Here is a 17,791-nt window from a genome sequence, read left to right on the forward strand (position 1 = left end):
TTTTAAGCTTATATATTTTCAGGCTTCCCTTTCTGCTCAATTTAGAGACTTTCTGTCTGAATACCAAAACCATATATCTAATTATCCAAACAAAACCAGATATTCTAAATTCTGTAACATAAGCTTTCTTGTATTGTTCTTCAATTATTTTCCTAATTTTTTGTTATATTTAATGATATTCTGACCAAAACTTTAAACACAGATTGAAATTGCTGAAATCAAAGTCTGGTAGGCCCGAGTAAACCAGATCTATAACTGAGTTTCTGGAGCCTGGACTTGAGGAAGAGATAAACTACATTATGTAGTCAAGATAGAAGAAATCCCATTGCTACAGAAAACAAGATCATCTCTTTACCTATAGATCGGGAGTTCGCTTAAATTTCCAAATGCATGAACAAGGGTATTTGTTTTCTAATAATTTTGAATTTTAAAATCTTACTTAGGAAGAGCGTTCCAAATATCTCCATATCTTTCTGCCAGATTCCTGATTTTCTGCTCCTTTTCAAACCAATGTGTATCAGCAATGGCAAATATTATCTTCAATTCTACAAGTAATTTCAATTCGAAAAGATCATGTCAGTCAGCCCATCAAAAAGGGAAATAAAGCTTCAGCGAGATTAAAAAGCACTAATAATATACTGATCTATCTGACTAACTACATATAAAACCCATGCTGGCAAGACATGTATGCAGAAACATATAATGAAACATGGAGACAGATAGCTCTTCAATTTGTTCTTGTATTTCCTTAGAATGAGAATCTAAAGAGCAATATAATAGTTAACTACAGATAGCAGTTCAAAATTTTAATTTCGTGCAGAATGAAAAGTTCCTGTTAATTCAGTACAGGAAATTATATTACCAGCCAGAACTGGTTTCCACACTCAGACACATGGTCTAGATCATTGAAGATGGCACAAATAGAGCTATAGTCAAATATTTTTTACTCAAATGAATGCAGTGTATGCCTGCAACTTATACATAATCAGCAACCACCAAGTTAATTAACCTTTCACAACAAACAAGCTAGCATAGAAACAGAATCATTGTTGACAGTCGAAACCAGTGTTTAGAAACCCAGTCAACCCTCTTGAGTAAATCTGTTTGACCCGTCCCCCACCAATTTTTATGGGTTGGTTCAAACGTAAACCTGAAAATTGGTATAATGACCCGAATGGTTCAACCCAAAGAAGGTTGTACCATCCCGAACCGCCCAGTTCTAGGCATACAGTTCAAAGGCGAACCAACATGGTTCTGCCCCTCCATTCGAGATATCCAGCGAGGGAACGAGAGAGGGAGAAGAAAAGAGAGGAAAAGAGAGGCGGGGAGAGGGAAGAAGGGAAAGAGTAGGAGGGAAAGGGACGGATTGCCAACATCACTTAAGAAAGTTCAAAAAAAACAAAAGGGGCAGAGCCTCTGTTTCGTGCGGCCGCCACCTACGGAGGATATGGGGGCTCGAAAGCCCTCTCTCTTTTCCCCCCTTTCCTTCTCCCTCTCCCCCTCCCTTAATAGGTCTGGCTTTGTCAGTATGGCTCAGAACAGAAAGGCATAGCACCATACTGTACTACCGGGAAACCAATACGAGTCTAGTATCAGCACAGCATACCTTGGTTCATCCATTCAAATCATATCGTTGAACCAAGTTTGACATGTCTAGGTCCTAAAAACAAGAAGAAAGAGAGAAGGGCTTGGTTAGCTCTCACGTGGGATCAAAGTTTCGTGGTCAAACCTAGAGGGGATTGGGGCGGCATGAAAAGATCTGGTGGTATCGAACACAGCCCAGCCAAATACAATGGAATCCAAGGTTAGAGGACATGACCATGTCGGAGCAAAGATGAGGTGACAAGAATTCGTGGGAGGTGAGGCGAGAAGATGCGATCTCATGGGGGCCAAGGTGGTGAGACGACAAGCCCGATCAGAGGGACAACAAGAGCTGGTAGGAAGCGAGATCTAATGGGAGGCCTAGTAGACAATGGCGGTGAGACCTAATGGGAGGTGAAGTCTGATGGGAGACCTCAATTGGAGAATGGTGGAAGAAAGCTCTAGCAGTAATGGTATAGTGGGAGCCATATATTTGGGAAAATTTCCAAAAGCTATAGCTTTTAGCCGCTCAAACCATGGGTGACACAAAATTTAACGGAAAATCCATGACACAACCACCAATGGCAACTTGGTCCAAGTCATTAGGTTCCAAACATTGGCCAAAATTCAAAACAGCTACTAGCAATGTACCTACTCCTCTAAGCATTGGACAATCTATATGTAATAATCATATTGTTCAAATGTCTGCTACCAACATCAAAATCATTTACCAGGATCAGCTCAAAACCTACAACACCAGAACAAATTACTTGACATGATAGTGTATCTCTTGTATTGTCCTACTACTTTTTTAGCAGGTTTTATGTTAAGAGCAAATGATACTAAAAAGAGATTGGCTAGGCAGGCCTAAAATATATTAGCTATCTACATTACTAAGAATTCAATAAACAATATTTCATATGAACGTTATGAAAAAGAGATAAGAGGAAAAAACATCAATAACAAAAATATGAAACACCACAAAGATATGGACAATGAAAATTAAGATGAATAATATAATATAATATCATCCACCAAACATAATAAACAACGTCCATAACAAACAGATGTCCAAAATTGAAACACAAAACTATTTCTTTACCACATGAAAATAAAACCAATAAGAATGAGAATTAGTTTATAGGTAAGATTATATCTAATAACATATACAAAATAGCAGTGATTTTTTATATCAAAAGATGTGTAGCAATGAGAGTGTATATTCAAAACTGATTGAATTAATGCCAACAATCAATCTAGACTTTAGTACAAGCACAACGCACATGCACTTAATTTAAATTCAACGACCATTTAGTAATTAATATACTAGTTGTTGTCAATATGAACATTTAATAACTAGGGATAACTAATCAGTTGTTTCTTGCAGTCACATTATTGTATTAGTTGTAACATCATTATTTACTAAATAACGCAAACAGAACAATGCTACCAAGAGTCAATGAGGAAGTAATGGTTTCGTACCATTATTCAGGAGGGGAAAAAAAATTCACTAGCCACTGTGGTTTCATGGTGCCTAACTTGGGCCCACCATGGAGCGTCATATCAGGTTTGCAGCTGGCATGGCACCAGCCACAGGCTTTAACACCATCTAAACCACCCAGGGCTGTGGTCTGATAGCTGAACTCTAAAACCACTATGGTAGCCACCGTGATCTTTTTTCCCAAAACAACTTTAGCACCAATTTGTACAACCGACTGAAAAGGCAGAAAATGTTTGTAACAAGCATCTGCCAACCCAACCCAAACTGCCCCATCTGTACCAACCCAAACTGGTGCAGAAGTGGATCAGTTTGGATGCTTGGTTGGAAAAGGTGCAGAACCGATCAAATGCTATTTTAAAGATTCCAAACCAAGCAGAATGAGCGGTTCTGCTCAGTTTGGATTTGATCTGACCAGCATATACCAATTCGACCGAACCATTCCTTTAAAAAACTCTTCCCCTCGCCAAACTCTCTCTCTCTCTAGATCCGCCCTTCCCAAACTCTCTCGATCAACTCGCTTGCCCCCCCCCCCCTCTCTCTCTCTCTCCCCCCCCCCCCACACCCACAAACTCTCTCAATCGCTCACTTTCAATTCCTCCCTCTCGACCTCAATCGCTCACTTTCTATCTCTCCCTCTTGATCTCAAACTCTCTCAATCACTCGCTCTCTCTCAATCTGCCCATGGAGCCTCTTCGCCCCCTACTTGGGCCTCCGGTAGGATGCAGACCATGGGGGATCTAACTTCCCATGGTAGGTATGCAAGCCCCGATTGTAAGTGATGGCTAAAAGACAACTTAAGCTAATTGGTTTTGACGTGTTGTCCCATACAAAATGAATGAAGGATCAAAAACATGGTTTCAAATTCAAAAGTCCAAATGAGTTCCAATTTAAGCAATTTTGTTTTGTTTTTTTTTCTAGCATTGATAGCTTCAACCTGAAAGTTAAAGATAAATCCAAAATGTGAATCAAAAATTAAAAAATAAATAAGTGAAGAAAAATAAAATTAGTCCCTAGTAATAACGCGGACATCTTTCAAAATATATAATGGTGTATGGGACTTATGCCTAAAACCAAGCCCAGTCCAGACTAAGTCAAGCATGACCCTGACCTGAGCCAATATTCTTTTACACATGATTTTAGACCCAGAACCAGCCCATTGGCAAACTGGGCTGAGTCAACATGACCATGAAAAATTTTTAAATCCATCAGGTCTAGATGGGCCAAACCCAACCTAAAGTATTTGGGTCTAGGATAGGTCAAGTCTGGAGTTCAAGCTCAATGCAAGATATATGAAATCTACACCATCCATTGTATGTGTTGAAGGAAAACTAATAATGACATGGACAAGCGAAGAAAACTGAAGAAGGGTATTGGTGTGGAATGATGCTACTAATGACACGGACATGATCTAGGCTCAAACATAGTTGAGTCCTCAAGCTACATATAGTGTTCATATACCTAACCTACAAGTCCAAACATGGCAAATGGATAGTGATGAAGAAATTAGGAATTACAACAAAACTATAGGGTATTGGATTAAGTCAGATCGAACCAGGTTCATGGTTGGATTTGGCCAGATCATCTAATGTTTGACCTATTTTAGACCCGATTAGGGCACAGGTCGGGCTGGGTAGGAAAAAATATGAGCAAGATCCTTCCCAGTTTTGAAAAGGGTAATTTTTCAGACAACTTAAGGGCATGTTTGGTTCGTGATGGAAATCGGAATTGGAAACAGAATTAGAATGGAATGAGAATCAGAATGGCCATACCCCCCAACATGTTTGGTTCGTGACTGAAATCAGAATCAGATTTGAATACTAGGGGAGAGTAGAAATTAGATTTTGGAGGATTGGGGCATTCCCATTTCCTCCTAGAATCGGAATGGGAAAGAAACTCCCCCGGACCAAATGGCTAGAATGGAAGTCACTCATTCCCATTCCCATTCCAGAGTCCAACTCCCCCCAACCAAACATGCCCTAAGAGCATAACAATCATGTTGGGGTGGACCTAACTAGGCCAGGTCATGGGATGACGAGACCCATTGGTAACCCCACTTATAGATATACTATTTGATACTTAGACCCTTCTATAACACTACTTATAGATCTACTATTTGATATGTAGAACCAATTGTAATCCTACTTATAGATCTACTATTTAATACTTTCACACAATCAAAACATATATAAATATTTGTTGAACATAAAATGCTCAAAAATTCATGTTAAAAGTTCACTGTATCATTAGCAATCAAAAATCCAATAGCAAAAATATTTATGAAATGTAGGCTCTAGGATAGGCCAACCCAAGGTCCACCGTACCGGATCCGGTAGGCGTACCGGTTGCCTACCGGACCGGTACGGGCCGGTTCGTACCGTGCTCCGGGCGGTACGAACCGGGAAGCTCTTCCCCGCCGGAACCGGGGAAGAAGAAGAGCACCAGAGAGAGCGCGGGGAAGAGAGGGAGAAAGCCCACCTCCGGCCGCCATCGGAGAGCCGCGGAGGGGCGTCGGAGGCCGGTGGGGGGCGGCGGAGGCCGGCGGGGGGCGGCGAAGCCCGCGGGGGCGCTGCGGAGGCCGCGGCCGCAGCCGCGTCCACTGTTTCGAAAGAAACAGGGGACGCGGCCGCGTTTTTAATTTGGGGATTTTAAGTGAAGTCGGCACATCGGTTGCCGACTTCACTTAAAAATCCCCAAATTAAAAAATTTGGGGATTTTTAAGTGAAGTCGGCAACCGATTTGCCGACTTCACTTAAAATCCCTAAATTAAAAAACGCGGCCGCGTCCCTGTTTCTTTCGAAACAGTGACGCGGCCGCGGCCGCGGCCTCCGCAGCGCCCCCGCGGGCTCCCCCGTCCCCCGCCCGGCTCCGCCGCCCCCCACCGGCCTCCGACGCCCCTCCGCGGCTCTCCGATGGCGGCCGAAGGTGGACTCCCTCCCTCTCTTCCCCGCGCTCCCTCTTTTTCTCCTCGTCTTCTTCGTCTCCGGCGAGGAACCGGTTCGTACCGGTTTCCACGGCTCCGCCGTACCGGTAGCTGGCCGGACCGGTTTGTACCGGCCCGTACCGGCCGGTACGAGCCGGTTCGGCATACGCTGGGCCAACCTATGTCCAAAAATTTTTCTTTCCTCCAATGCCTTTGAAATCAAAACATCTTGGTACTTCCACATGTTCTCAACTTGCAAATTTCAAGTTTATCTAGGGAAAATGATTCCATACATTTAAAGAAACAGAAAAAGTATGCAAATGAGAAAGAATCTATAAATTAGTTTCAGCTAGGAGAGCCAAAATTGACCCTAGTTTCAAATCATGGTTAAATATTCTGGCCATACTTCAATGGAATAATGAGATGGAAGAAGAAATATTCTAATAAAGGTGCGTGAATGAACTGGTAAGGTACATTTGGAGTGTAATCGGTAAGTTGCATTTGGAGTGTTATGCAACTGACTAATGCCTTGACAAGCTAAAGGTAATTTAATAAGACTAGGACAAGGCTTAAGACTGTTGTACACTTCAAAATGTTTGGCAATTAGAAGTGCCTAGCACATAAGATGTCTGTGGTAGAAATGAGAATGTTGGGATGGATTTGCAATAGAACTTCAAAGAATAGGGTAAGGAACAAGTACAATGGAGGCATTGTAGAGTGGCACCAATTAAAAGTAGAGTGATGGAGAGACAATTAAGATGGTATGGACATGAGCAACGAAGATCTAAGAAATCACCAATCTGGAAAGCTGCCTAGAACTACATTGAAATGCCTATATAGAGGGAGGACCTAAACCAAATGTAGATGGAATTAATGAGAAAGGCTTTAGAAAAGTTTAAAATAACAAAAGATGTTGCCCCTAATTTGATTGATGAGAATAAGGATTTATAAACTCCACAATAACTAATTGAAACAATGATTGGTAACTATGGCTCCCAGCTACTCTTAAGAATAAAAAGTTATCACCTTGGAACATGGCATATGCCCCAGTTAAGTCTATCAAAGTAGAGTATGAATGATATATAAGCAGCAATCAGGAGTCACAGGAGAAAGAGAGTACTGCCAATTAAACCAAAAAAAAAGCCTAACTTAAGTTTCCTTAAAAAATCTTCAGAAATGTGCATCTTATAACGTATTTTGGTGGTGAATTAAAATGTGCATTGTTTTATACATCCACGCTCAACACCTCTATATGCCCGAAACATTTGCCAAGAAAATTGTCCCAAGAAATTTGACCTTGGAAAGCCATTTAAGCATTGCAAACCCAATGAGTCCCTGATTGTGAACAATAAAAGTTCAGTGCATTGGTGATGCAATCACAAATATGCTTTCTAATTCATTTCAAATTCTGGTGGTGATAACTCACACAAAATAGAGCATGTTGCATATGCATGTTTCACAGAAGGGAAGTATATATTCATTAGGTGAGGAACTCCTAACCACCAACTTGTTCATAAAGAATATTTATCTAATTAGGTTGACAAAACTAAGCCTTCAATCTCAGAAAAAGTCTGGAGTAGCCAATAAGCGGTCAAAGAAAGCTCCTCTAGAGTACCTAGGAGAGGAAGCCAAAGAGGGAATCTGATAGCATCAATAAACAGTTAAATGGCATTATTCTTCATCGACACATCTAAATGTTACGAAATTGAGCTGGGATTACAACAAGCAGAACCAGCTTTTCAATCTGCTCTTTGAAAGCCTTCTTCTAGAGTTCGGAAACCAAATCCACACGCTCTGAAGTCCGAACAATGAAAAGTCATAGGAAACATATCTAAACAATTATTTGAATAAAAATGGGTTAACAACTAGATAAGCAACAGCCATTTTTTTTTCATGAATGGTGATACCGTACAACTTAGAGATCAAGCTATTTAGCAATTTCTCCTTCCATCTGATATGGTCAAATACGAATTCTTGCAATCATATAATATTCACAAACATAACGTAACAAAAAATAAGAGAATTTTCATATATTTAAGCAAAAAAAAAAGGAAGAGTGTTGTCTGCCTAGTTAGAACTTAATGTATCAGTTCCCTGCAGTCATAGGCTAAAGTAGACTCAGTTAACTCTACAGTCCAAACTGAACATACAAAGTATGCCTATCTCACCACTAAACTGAAATTTTAATTGCCAAGACAAACTGATAAAAAATTAGGAGAAAAAGGCATGGTGGATGTTGATGCAGCTCCATAGATAACAAAACAAGTGACTCAAAATAAATAAGGCAATTTTAGAATAGAAAGGTGCCAAATGATGGAATCGGCAATGAAAATATTTGGGAAAAGACATACCACCATCATTGTGAGGTTTTTCATTTCCATTAGCATCAGTTGCTTTAAAACAAAGTTTAACCAAAGCAGCTTCAACCTGTAATAAGAAGACGATGATATCACAAACAACCAAAAGCAATGAGATACGGTATAGTACCCAATTTGATTTTTAAATTAAAGTCTGCAGCAACACCCACACTTCCACTCCACTGGCGATGAATATAAATGATATCAGCAATTGCACATTCTAAAACAAATTTTCCATTTCCACTGACATCCGAACACTCAATCTTAATGCAATCTGTGAAGAAGGTTAACCGAGAGTCTCCACACAGCATGTTCTTATATATAACATAATCAGGGAAAACTATGACAGCCATGTTGTCATCCACCTGCAAGCCACAAAAAAAGAGTATTAATTAAGTATATTGAATGATGATAACAAATAAAACAAGCAGGAACATGCAGAACTAAAAAGGTTTAAAGAAACGATAAGAACAGCAACCAGAACAAATGACCAATACAATTAAAATAGAGGAATGAAAATTTAAAAACATAATAAGAAAAAGTAACCATGAAGTATCCTGCTGATGGTAATTTACATTACAAATTAAAGCATACACCATTAAGAAATAGCAAGTTATCCAAAAACTAGGCAAGAGCTCTCAAATGTCCAGCATGTCAGCAACCACAAACTTGAGCCAATACTACCTGACCTTCCACGACACATCCGTATGCTTAATTAACTAGAATGCCTTAAATACCATATAACAAAACATCAACTCTAGTTTCTCGCAATAAGCATTCAATATTCACATTTCAATTGATGCAGCTTGTAAGGCATAGATTTAAGTGGGGGATGTATAAGAGAACTTAAAATAACAAAAACATAACCTTCAGGCTGATCATCAACCAAAAAAAGCTGCAGGTCTAATGACCAGAAAAATCACTCCATCTCATCCAGTTATGTTTTGTTTCTGCGTCATTTTGCCAATTGCAACTCTATGTCATCAACTGCATCAGAGCCAGATATACCTAATGAGTGGGCTATTGTACCACAAGTCGCACAGACCCTTGTTTGGACTGAATGCATCAACATTGACAAAGTGAATTACACGATTTAGAATTGCACCATTTTACAAAGGGGATCTACTATTTCCTCTAGTGGAACCCCTTCCTGTGATATAAAATTTAAGATGCACGCCTAGGTTTGAAAACTATTATTTCCACTTTGCATCCATTACAGAAACTCATTCTTACTCCTATCACAGCTTCGTCTGTATAACGTTTAACTTGGAAAAAAAAACTATAATTAAAATTTTTTACTCACTTGATCTTGGATCGAGATATTGAAAAAATCACTGAAAAAACCATAAAATATATCACCATTCATTTTATACAGGCAATTTTGTTGTTCCCACTCTCCAGAAATTGAAGGATGGCCACTTCCCTATTCCAACACTTGGAACTTTCTGCTCTTGCTCTGTGTAACTGTAAGTTCATGCCAAAGAGTTATCATTCTCCTTTTCTTTCCCCTTCGGCTGATAAAACCATGGATTGATGAACACAATGCTTTAATGACCATAGTTGGCAATGAGTTCCATTAGAGACTGAGGATGGGTTCCATCAATTTAAGTTTAGCATCTTAACTTAAAGTCTAGGTATACCTATCTCTGATAAATATCAACCAACTACTCTCTCTGATGTTGCAGATAATTATGTTTTGGTGGGTTGAAAAACCCATGGATTACATCAGGTGGATCCAGATGAGTATCATCACTTGAGTTTACACCATGGATTGGATCCAGATGAGTATCATCACTTGAGTTTACACCATGGATTTATCAATCCATGGGTCAAAGAGTGTTGGATGGAAGTCTAGACAATGAAAAGTCTCCAAAGGTTGCTTAGGATTTTGTGGAAATACGGTGGTATATAGTAATTTCCCTAGGTTGTAAGTAGGCAAAATGCAGTTTTATTGAAACTTGCTTGTACAAAGAGATATTTCCCAATATTTATAGGTTGGATGATTTGTAGCATTTGTTGTGAATTTTACATACAAAAATTTGGAATTTGTGCCTCGACAATCACAGAAATGAACAAATGAGGCAGAGCTCCACCACCTTGTGGAAATCAATAGCTCACAGCAAGAAAAAAAATAGATATACAATTGAATGAAAACATTGAAATTGTCCCTTGAAATGGGATGGAAAATTTTTCATCAACTGATAAAAAAAGTGTATCCTTTATAATCCATATTTATTATATCAAATCAAATAAAGTGACTGGGGAAGTGACGCAAAGCATCATAAACCACATAGTATATGCATTTGAAAATTAATGTCAAAAACAACTCTCTAACTCCAAAAACAATATAGTATATGCACTTAGACATTAATATCAAAAACAATTCTCTAACTCCAAAACTAAGGGGCATAGGGATGGGCAGGGAATATTCTAAGTTATGAAAAGAACAAAATTAATTATTCATGTCCCGGATACTCTTTTAGGATAAAAGGAAAGAACATCAAATCAAGGTTCTTCGTCTTGGTACTAGACTCCGTACTGGTGCCACACTAGCCCAGTGTCGGTACAGTACGGTATGATTTTTTTTGGCGTACCGAGTATCGGTACGCAATCCGTGCCGAGAATCCGTACCGAACCGGTACGGTACGTACCCGTATCCATACCGCCCGGTTCGGACTAGTACGGCATACCTTGCATCAAATATATTAACATTAATCTTGCTTTGTAAAGGTTCACCAGTGTAATACCCCAGAAATATGGTCATGAAAAAAAAATCTTACCGTATCTGCACATGCACTGTAACAATTATCTGAGACTCGGTGTTCTAAGTAACCTGAAATTACACAGTAAGCAGTCACGAAACAGGTATTAAGCAATAACAACAGAAGTCCTGTGAGTAAAAAATGACCTTCACTCTCGACATCAGAATGTGTTGCTGATGGAGAATCAGATGCCGACACCCAGCTACCTTCATCATCTGAAATCACATCAACTGTTGTTCCCTGACAGCATTTCAATATGAGAACCTAATAAGAATTAAAAGGACAGAGTAGCACAAAAGATTCAGGTCCAATGAAATCAGTAAGAATATGGAATACATCGGATGAAGACTCTGAGAATTGTTTGTCGCCTACAGAAGGTACTACAAGACCAGAAGTTCTAATTATAAGAGGATCCGTTCCTGTAAGAATCTCAGGTTCGTTTTCATCTGTGAGTATATGACCATTGTCTTCATAACTTGTTGAGGATGCAATAAATTCATCGAACTCAATTTTCTCATCAGAAGCAGCCAGATTTTTTTGTGGTGTATCTATGATACATGACTCCCGGGCATTATCTCTTTCACACAAATCCATATAAGCACTGGTCACATCTGTTCGCCTTAAATTCAAGCTTGAGTGGACTGCAACAAAGAGATAAAAACATAAAATGAGAAAATAACAACAGTAAATGTACTAATAAATCATCATAGAACAGAATTTCACTATTCGCTCCAAGTGTTCATCATAGAACAACAATACTAATAAACAAGGAAAGATATAACACAGTGCATCATCAAATAAAAGTGAAAAGATTGAGATTAAAGTAAAATAAATAATTTACAGAAAATATATTTCTATGTGCATGAAAGGTTAAGCATTCATAAAAGATCCAAGATTCTCTAACTAGAAGTCCATCATTTTGAAACCCCTAAATATTTTACTAAAGATGGCATTCAAATACCCCTTGTAAGTAAGTATTCATTCTCAACACGTATATAGCAAATGAGGTTGGTAAATGATTGACAAATGATGACCTCTGGTAGCAGAATATTTGATCAGCAGAGATTGCTAATCTTCGAGATGATGAGTGTTATATGTATCATAATTAAACATCAAAACTAAAAAAATCATAGGCACCTGTGACAGAATTTTGCTAAGGGAGTATCCTCCATTCCCGAAACCCACTCTAAGAAGGTTCAGAGGTTTGTAAAGGATCCACTATTGAGTGTTGCAACACCAATAAGAACACATTCTACTTCATGATAAAAATTGCAGATTTATCCAATTATTAAATGCGAACTGGCCATTAAACAAAACTAAAAGCGCAAAAACAGCGACAAAGAATCCTCATACAATATAGATGGAGTTGATTACAAAACATGGACAAAGGAAAAGGTTCAAGCAGGGTCTGTTGTGCAAGAACCGGGGCCCGGACCAGTTGCCCGATGGCACGGAACGGTACGGTTCCAGGGTCTGCTGTGCCGGATCCTAAGGCCGGACCGGTTGCCCGACAGCGCAGAATGGTACGCCCCCAAACCGTTCCATGCCAGCCCCGTACTGACATAACAGAGGAGGCGGGGGAGAGGACGAACGGGAGAGAAAAAAGAGAGAGAGAAGGGGGAAAGAGGGAGGGAGACAGAGGGCCGGCAGAGGCCAGCGACCCGGGCGGAGGCGAAGGAGAGCTCCGTGGCCAGGTCCCCTGTTTCGTCCGAAACAGACGCTTGCCGACTTCACTTAAAAATCGCGAAATAAAAAAAAAGGGCTGGACCCCTATTTCAAACGAAAGAGAGGACCCGGTCGCAAAGCCCCCCTCCGCGCAGCTCGCCTCCAACTCCCTCTCTCTTCCTCTCCCTCTCCCTCCCTCCCCAGCTCATTCTCTCTTTTCCTCTTTTTTCTTCTCCTTCTCCCCCTCCGGCAACAGGTTTCGTTTTCATTGCCGGAACCGTCCCGGTCCGCCGCCGAGACAGCTCGGTACGACCCAAACCGCCCAGTTCGAGATGGTTCCGCCGACTTTGGGTTCTAGCATACATGCGAACAAGACTTTTATAAATTGTAGATAACAAGATCCTTTTGTCAGGAACTCATACAAGCGAGAACTCAGCTGATTGAAGCTTGGAAACTCTAGAATAAAGCCTAGGACCAAGCCCAAGATGATTGATCTCCACTGGCTGTGGTGATAAAGTCCAAAAAGGGGGTTTCTAAGGATTTGGTCATGGAAGCAAAGGAACATAAAATCTTTACTATATGTCATGGAATGTTGTACTGCCTCGAACCACACGATTAAGGGCATACCAAATCATACCAAGGGTGAACCAACACGGTTTGGCACCTCGGTTCAAGAAACCCGGCAAAACAAGAGCGAAGAAAAGGGAAAAAGAGAGGGAGGGAGGGAGGGAGAGGCGAGGAAGGGAGGGCGAAAGAGGGAGAGGGTGGAAGGGGGGAGAGAGAGAGAGAGAGAAGCCGAGAGATGATTCTTGGATAAAATCTTTCTACCTCAATAATCTTCTAGTGGAAGCAGTTTTGTTAAGAGATCATATCGGGCTGTAACAGCTTCGGCCACAAATGATATTTGATTTTACGTTTTTATGAAGAGGTAAGATGATTCTTGGATGAGATTTTGCTGATTCGTGAAGCAAAAATCAGCCATTTCTAATGGCAACTAATCTTGGATGGTCTGCTTTTGCATCCAACTGATTGCAGTCATTTTGATTTAGGTGCAGATTAAATGGTGAATTTGAGCCTCCTCTTCCTCTTCCCTTCTTCGCTTTTCCAAATCCATGCTGGAGTGTTAAAATAATGTCGGTAGCTGATCATAATTGGTTTCCTTTTATGGATTAAACTTTGGTTGATAAAAAGCTTGCAGGTCATAGGTCAAGATTAGATCTTTCTATCAAACATCTTGTTTTGCGACTAGGTCGGAGTGTGTGTTCTGGTGGATATAAGCATAATCCTGTATAAACTACGGTATAAGTTCAATACAAGTCCACAACTTTTATCGGTGTGGAATTTTTTTCCCTTTTAAGGTCCATGTGGTAGTGAACTACCACAATCTAAGATGTAACCTATGAAATGAATTGTCGTGGATTATTCCATATTGAGTTTTGAATCATTGGAAAGAGGTATCATTTCTAATTCTCTTATATCATTTCTATTAATTCTCATTATAAAGCAAATATGCACTTTTATAGTTTTAGATGACTGTGAAGAATCATTATTGTCTATGTTAATCAAGTTAACTGGTTTAGTGGTTAATAATAATTTATGTAAACAGGTTATATAGATTATACAAGTTATATAGGTTAATAGGTTATACAGGGTAATCGATATGACCTGTTTATTAAATAGGTTAAATAGTTCGAATCAGATTACCTGCTTACTAAATATAACAGGCTCAGGTTTGGGACTTCCGACCTGACCCGACACAATTGCCACCTCTATTTGGATGGCATACCAAGTATCCTTGATGGTTAGAAGAGGTTAGCATGGGAGAGTAAAGAATTTCTCTAAACTGATTCCAAATATCTGAGGATAGTGGAAAGCATCTCAGGGAAGGAATCCTGTATCTTTTGGGGATTATATGATCTACAAGCTCCCCAACATATCAAGTTTTCTCTTCCATCGCTACCCAATTTATTTTGTGTCAGTCTTGCCTCTCTTAAACATCCAATGTGTGGAGAACTTGTCCTAAAATAGCCTATCTGGGCATTTAAACAAACCCTTAAAGGATGTATAATCTAAGATTGAAGCAAGTTGCATTTGCAATGCAAGTCACTATATGACAGATCATCTTACTTTTATTTTCCTAGTCTCTACAACATTGAGTTCATATACATCCTTACTCTTGGCCATAAACCTTCAATCCATGATTAGGGGTGACAACAGTCACATCAACTTAATTTTGATTTGGTCAATATTCTAGCACTATTGCTATAAGCTCAAATTGAATCCCCCTCTTAACTATCGGTGAGTCAATTTGATAGTGTCATCTCTTACAACATGCCTAACCCAAAATAAAACACATGTCAAGAACAAAATAATCCTTTACTAATCTCCTCAAACCGGTGTTTTAAAACCCGAATGAAACAGGGTGAAGCTGCCAGCCTGCCACTTGCTAGCTATTTTCAATCTTGTCATTATAGGTAGTTACAAGATGTTGCCTATAGTTTAGAGTTACCACTAGAGGTTTCTTTTCGAACCATAGCACGTTTTAAAAGATGCTATGAGACAAACAAAAGTGAAGATCCCACAATAATGGTCATCAACATAAAACACCATAAAACATCTTGCCTTCAATTTCCAGCCCAATGTTACATCTTTATTCTCAATTCCCGTCAGCAACAAGAAAAGCCACAGCCATCGAACGGTAGCAGTCAAAGATGGATCTATGTTAGGGTGGTGAAAAAGATTGGGTGCAAAGGTCATGGTGGCTAGACATGGTGAAAAAAGTGGGGCAATAATGGTTGGTTCAAGCGATAAGGTGGGCCGGAAGGGCTGAAAAAAATGAGGTTATTAATTGATGGCTATGGAAGATATGCAATAGGCAAAAGAGTTGTCAATTCAGGATAAAGGATAGATTGACGATGGATGAGCAGCCAAAAATTAAGGCCACTTTTGCAAGTCATGCAAACTAGCAACAAATGGAGTAGGAGAGAACTACCCAAGCTAGCAGCAAAAGGGGGCGGATTGTTTCTAGCATTATTTGGGTGGGAGATAGCAAGGTTGGAAAGGAAAAAAGAGGGAAAGAGGGGGGAATTAAGGCAACATCTTACATAGTAATTTAATAGAGGAAGTCTAAAAGAGAATGGAATCAAAAAGTGCATCCTTATGGGTCATGACATCGATAGAATTTTTTTTAACCTATAAAGGGCAGGCTATTACAAGGACTAGAGAATCCTTCGAACATGATCCATAAGGATCCTTTTTCCTTTTTTAATATTGAATAGCTTATTATGATATTATTCAAAAGTCTCACAAGTTACTATAAGATACTCCTCTATCCAACCAAACGCTCATTTGGTCTTTGTAATTTCATGGTAAATATTGAAGTGGATAATGTTGATCAAGAAAAGTTTAAGTGTAAACAACAGGAAATTGTGAGCTGGCCAATAAAACAGTAGCTTGGCTCCTCCAAATGGAAGAATCTTAGGTTTGAAACCAGGGAGCTGTTTCCCAAGTGTTTGGACATGGATAATTCCACTAGATGGATCTTCCCTCCATCCCCTCCAAAAATAAAAAAGAACAAGTTTTAAAAGGATATGGAACAAAATCTTTATGACCGATGTTCTAATGTTTTGACTCACTAGAGAGAATCTCATATAGCTGATAACTATATTTGGTATTTATAATATTCATTCCAAACATGTGGTGGAATAGTAAGGATCACTCAAAACAGGCCTAATTTCCATCTCATCTAAACATGCTCCCAAGGTCCATACAATGAACATCATCATGTCTCCCCTGCACAGGCCACTTGCACAAGCATGCATTTCCTACAAACTGGAAAGCCAAAATACTAGTGACCCATAAATAGATTTCAAAAAGGCCTAAACATCTAGCAAACCAATTCTTTTGAGGATGTAGCAGGGGCCAAATCTCACAGAAGGATCAATATATCCAATTCTTTTGGATAAAATCCATATTTTCCATAAGACGATATTCTACTAGCTAGCCAACCGAACGCCTAAAATTCAGAGATGATCGACTTCACTGTACCATGTGCCATCGTAAATTTTGAATTTGTGATGGTATAATTAACAGATGCACTGTTTAGCAGATAGCAGAGAGTTTGGCAGGTTGACCCAGAGGATTTTACCAGCATGCTAGAAATGCCACTTTAAACGAAGAGACATAAATTCCCCTTTTTTACTACAATTCATCCTTCGAATCACAGAAACCCAGAACATCTATGTGTTTCAGATTCGCAAAACGATTCAGCAACGAAATTAAGCAAAAGAATCAACTGATTAAGCAAGTCCAAATTAGTTTCAGGTTTCGAGTGGGAAAGGGCTTACATGCCTCAAGGAACTGATACTTGGTTTCTGCTTCCTTCAACTTGGACTGGATCCTCGCCGAGAACTTTCCGGACTCCGCCTCCACGGCCTCCTCCTCTTCGTTAAAATCGTAGACCGCGAGATCTTTCTGCGAGGAACACCTCACCGCAGGCAAAAAGTCAGCTGATTCGAACCCGGAAACCCTAGTTTCGGGCCCCGGACGACCGATCTCCCCTCGGCGATGGTGGAGAAGGAATCCAAACTAGGTATTTGGCCGAGAACAAGAAGGATAAAGGGAAGAAGAGAGAGGAAAGGGATCGCCTTCTAGTACATCGATTTGAGAAGAAGAAAAAGGAGCGAGAATTAATAAGGGAGGGAAGGACAGATCGAGAGCAGGGGGCAGACTTGGGAAAAGCATTAACCCGATTTTATCCCATGTCTACGATTATCCCGGGATAAAGGACCAAGAACATCACATTTTGCGGGTCGGGATAGTTATGCCCGATACAGTTGGGTCAAACCGGGTATAACCCGGGTCCATAGTTCCTGGATTAGATTTGGAACCGCGGATTCTTTGCTTGTCCCAATTTAATTTTTTTAAATCCAAAAATGCCCCTCCTTGATTATTTAAATAATATGCTATATTTACTGCTATGTTATAAAATCTTGACTTCTCATCT

At 39.8% G+C, this 17,791-nt stretch overlaps 1 protein-coding gene across 7 annotated transcripts in view; it reads right to left on the minus strand.

Annotated features, from left to right (window-relative positions):
• LOC103717376 (probable ubiquitin-like-specific protease 2B) overlaps positions 1-17,521 on the minus strand; it is a 36,745-nt gene extending 19,224 nt beyond the window's left edge. For 2 of the 7 annotated variants that reach the window (XM_026808545.2, XM_008805735.4), the window contains exons 1-7: positions 17,133-17,517; positions 11,458-11,762; positions 11,268-11,361; positions 11,140-11,192; positions 8,530-8,724; positions 8,354-8,429; positions 440-545 (exon numbers count right to left, since the gene is read on the minus strand). In XM_026808545.2, coding sequence (XP_026664346.2) covers positions 440-545; positions 8,354-8,429; positions 8,530-8,724; positions 11,140-11,192; positions 11,268-11,361; positions 11,458-11,715 — 782 coding nt within the window. In that variant the 5' untranslated portion in view covers positions 11,716-11,762; positions 17,133-17,517. Of the gene's footprint in view, positions 1-439; positions 546-8,353; positions 8,430-8,529; positions 8,725-11,139; positions 11,193-11,267; positions 11,362-11,457; positions 11,763-17,132 lie in introns of all 7 variants that reach the window. The other 5 variants (XM_026808543.2, XM_008805733.4, XM_008805732.4 and 2 more) reach the window with 5 other exon arrangements.
• Between the last annotated feature and the right edge of the window lie 270 nt (positions 17,522-17,791).

The sequence above is a fragment of the Phoenix dactylifera genome, unplaced genomic scaffold (genome assembly GCF_009389715.1).
Source record: "Phoenix dactylifera cultivar Barhee BC4 unplaced genomic scaffold, palm_55x_up_171113_PBpolish2nd_filt_p 001156F, whole genome shotgun sequence".
Lineage (NCBI taxonomy): Eukaryota > Viridiplantae > Streptophyta > Magnoliopsida > Arecales > Arecaceae > Phoenix > Phoenix dactylifera.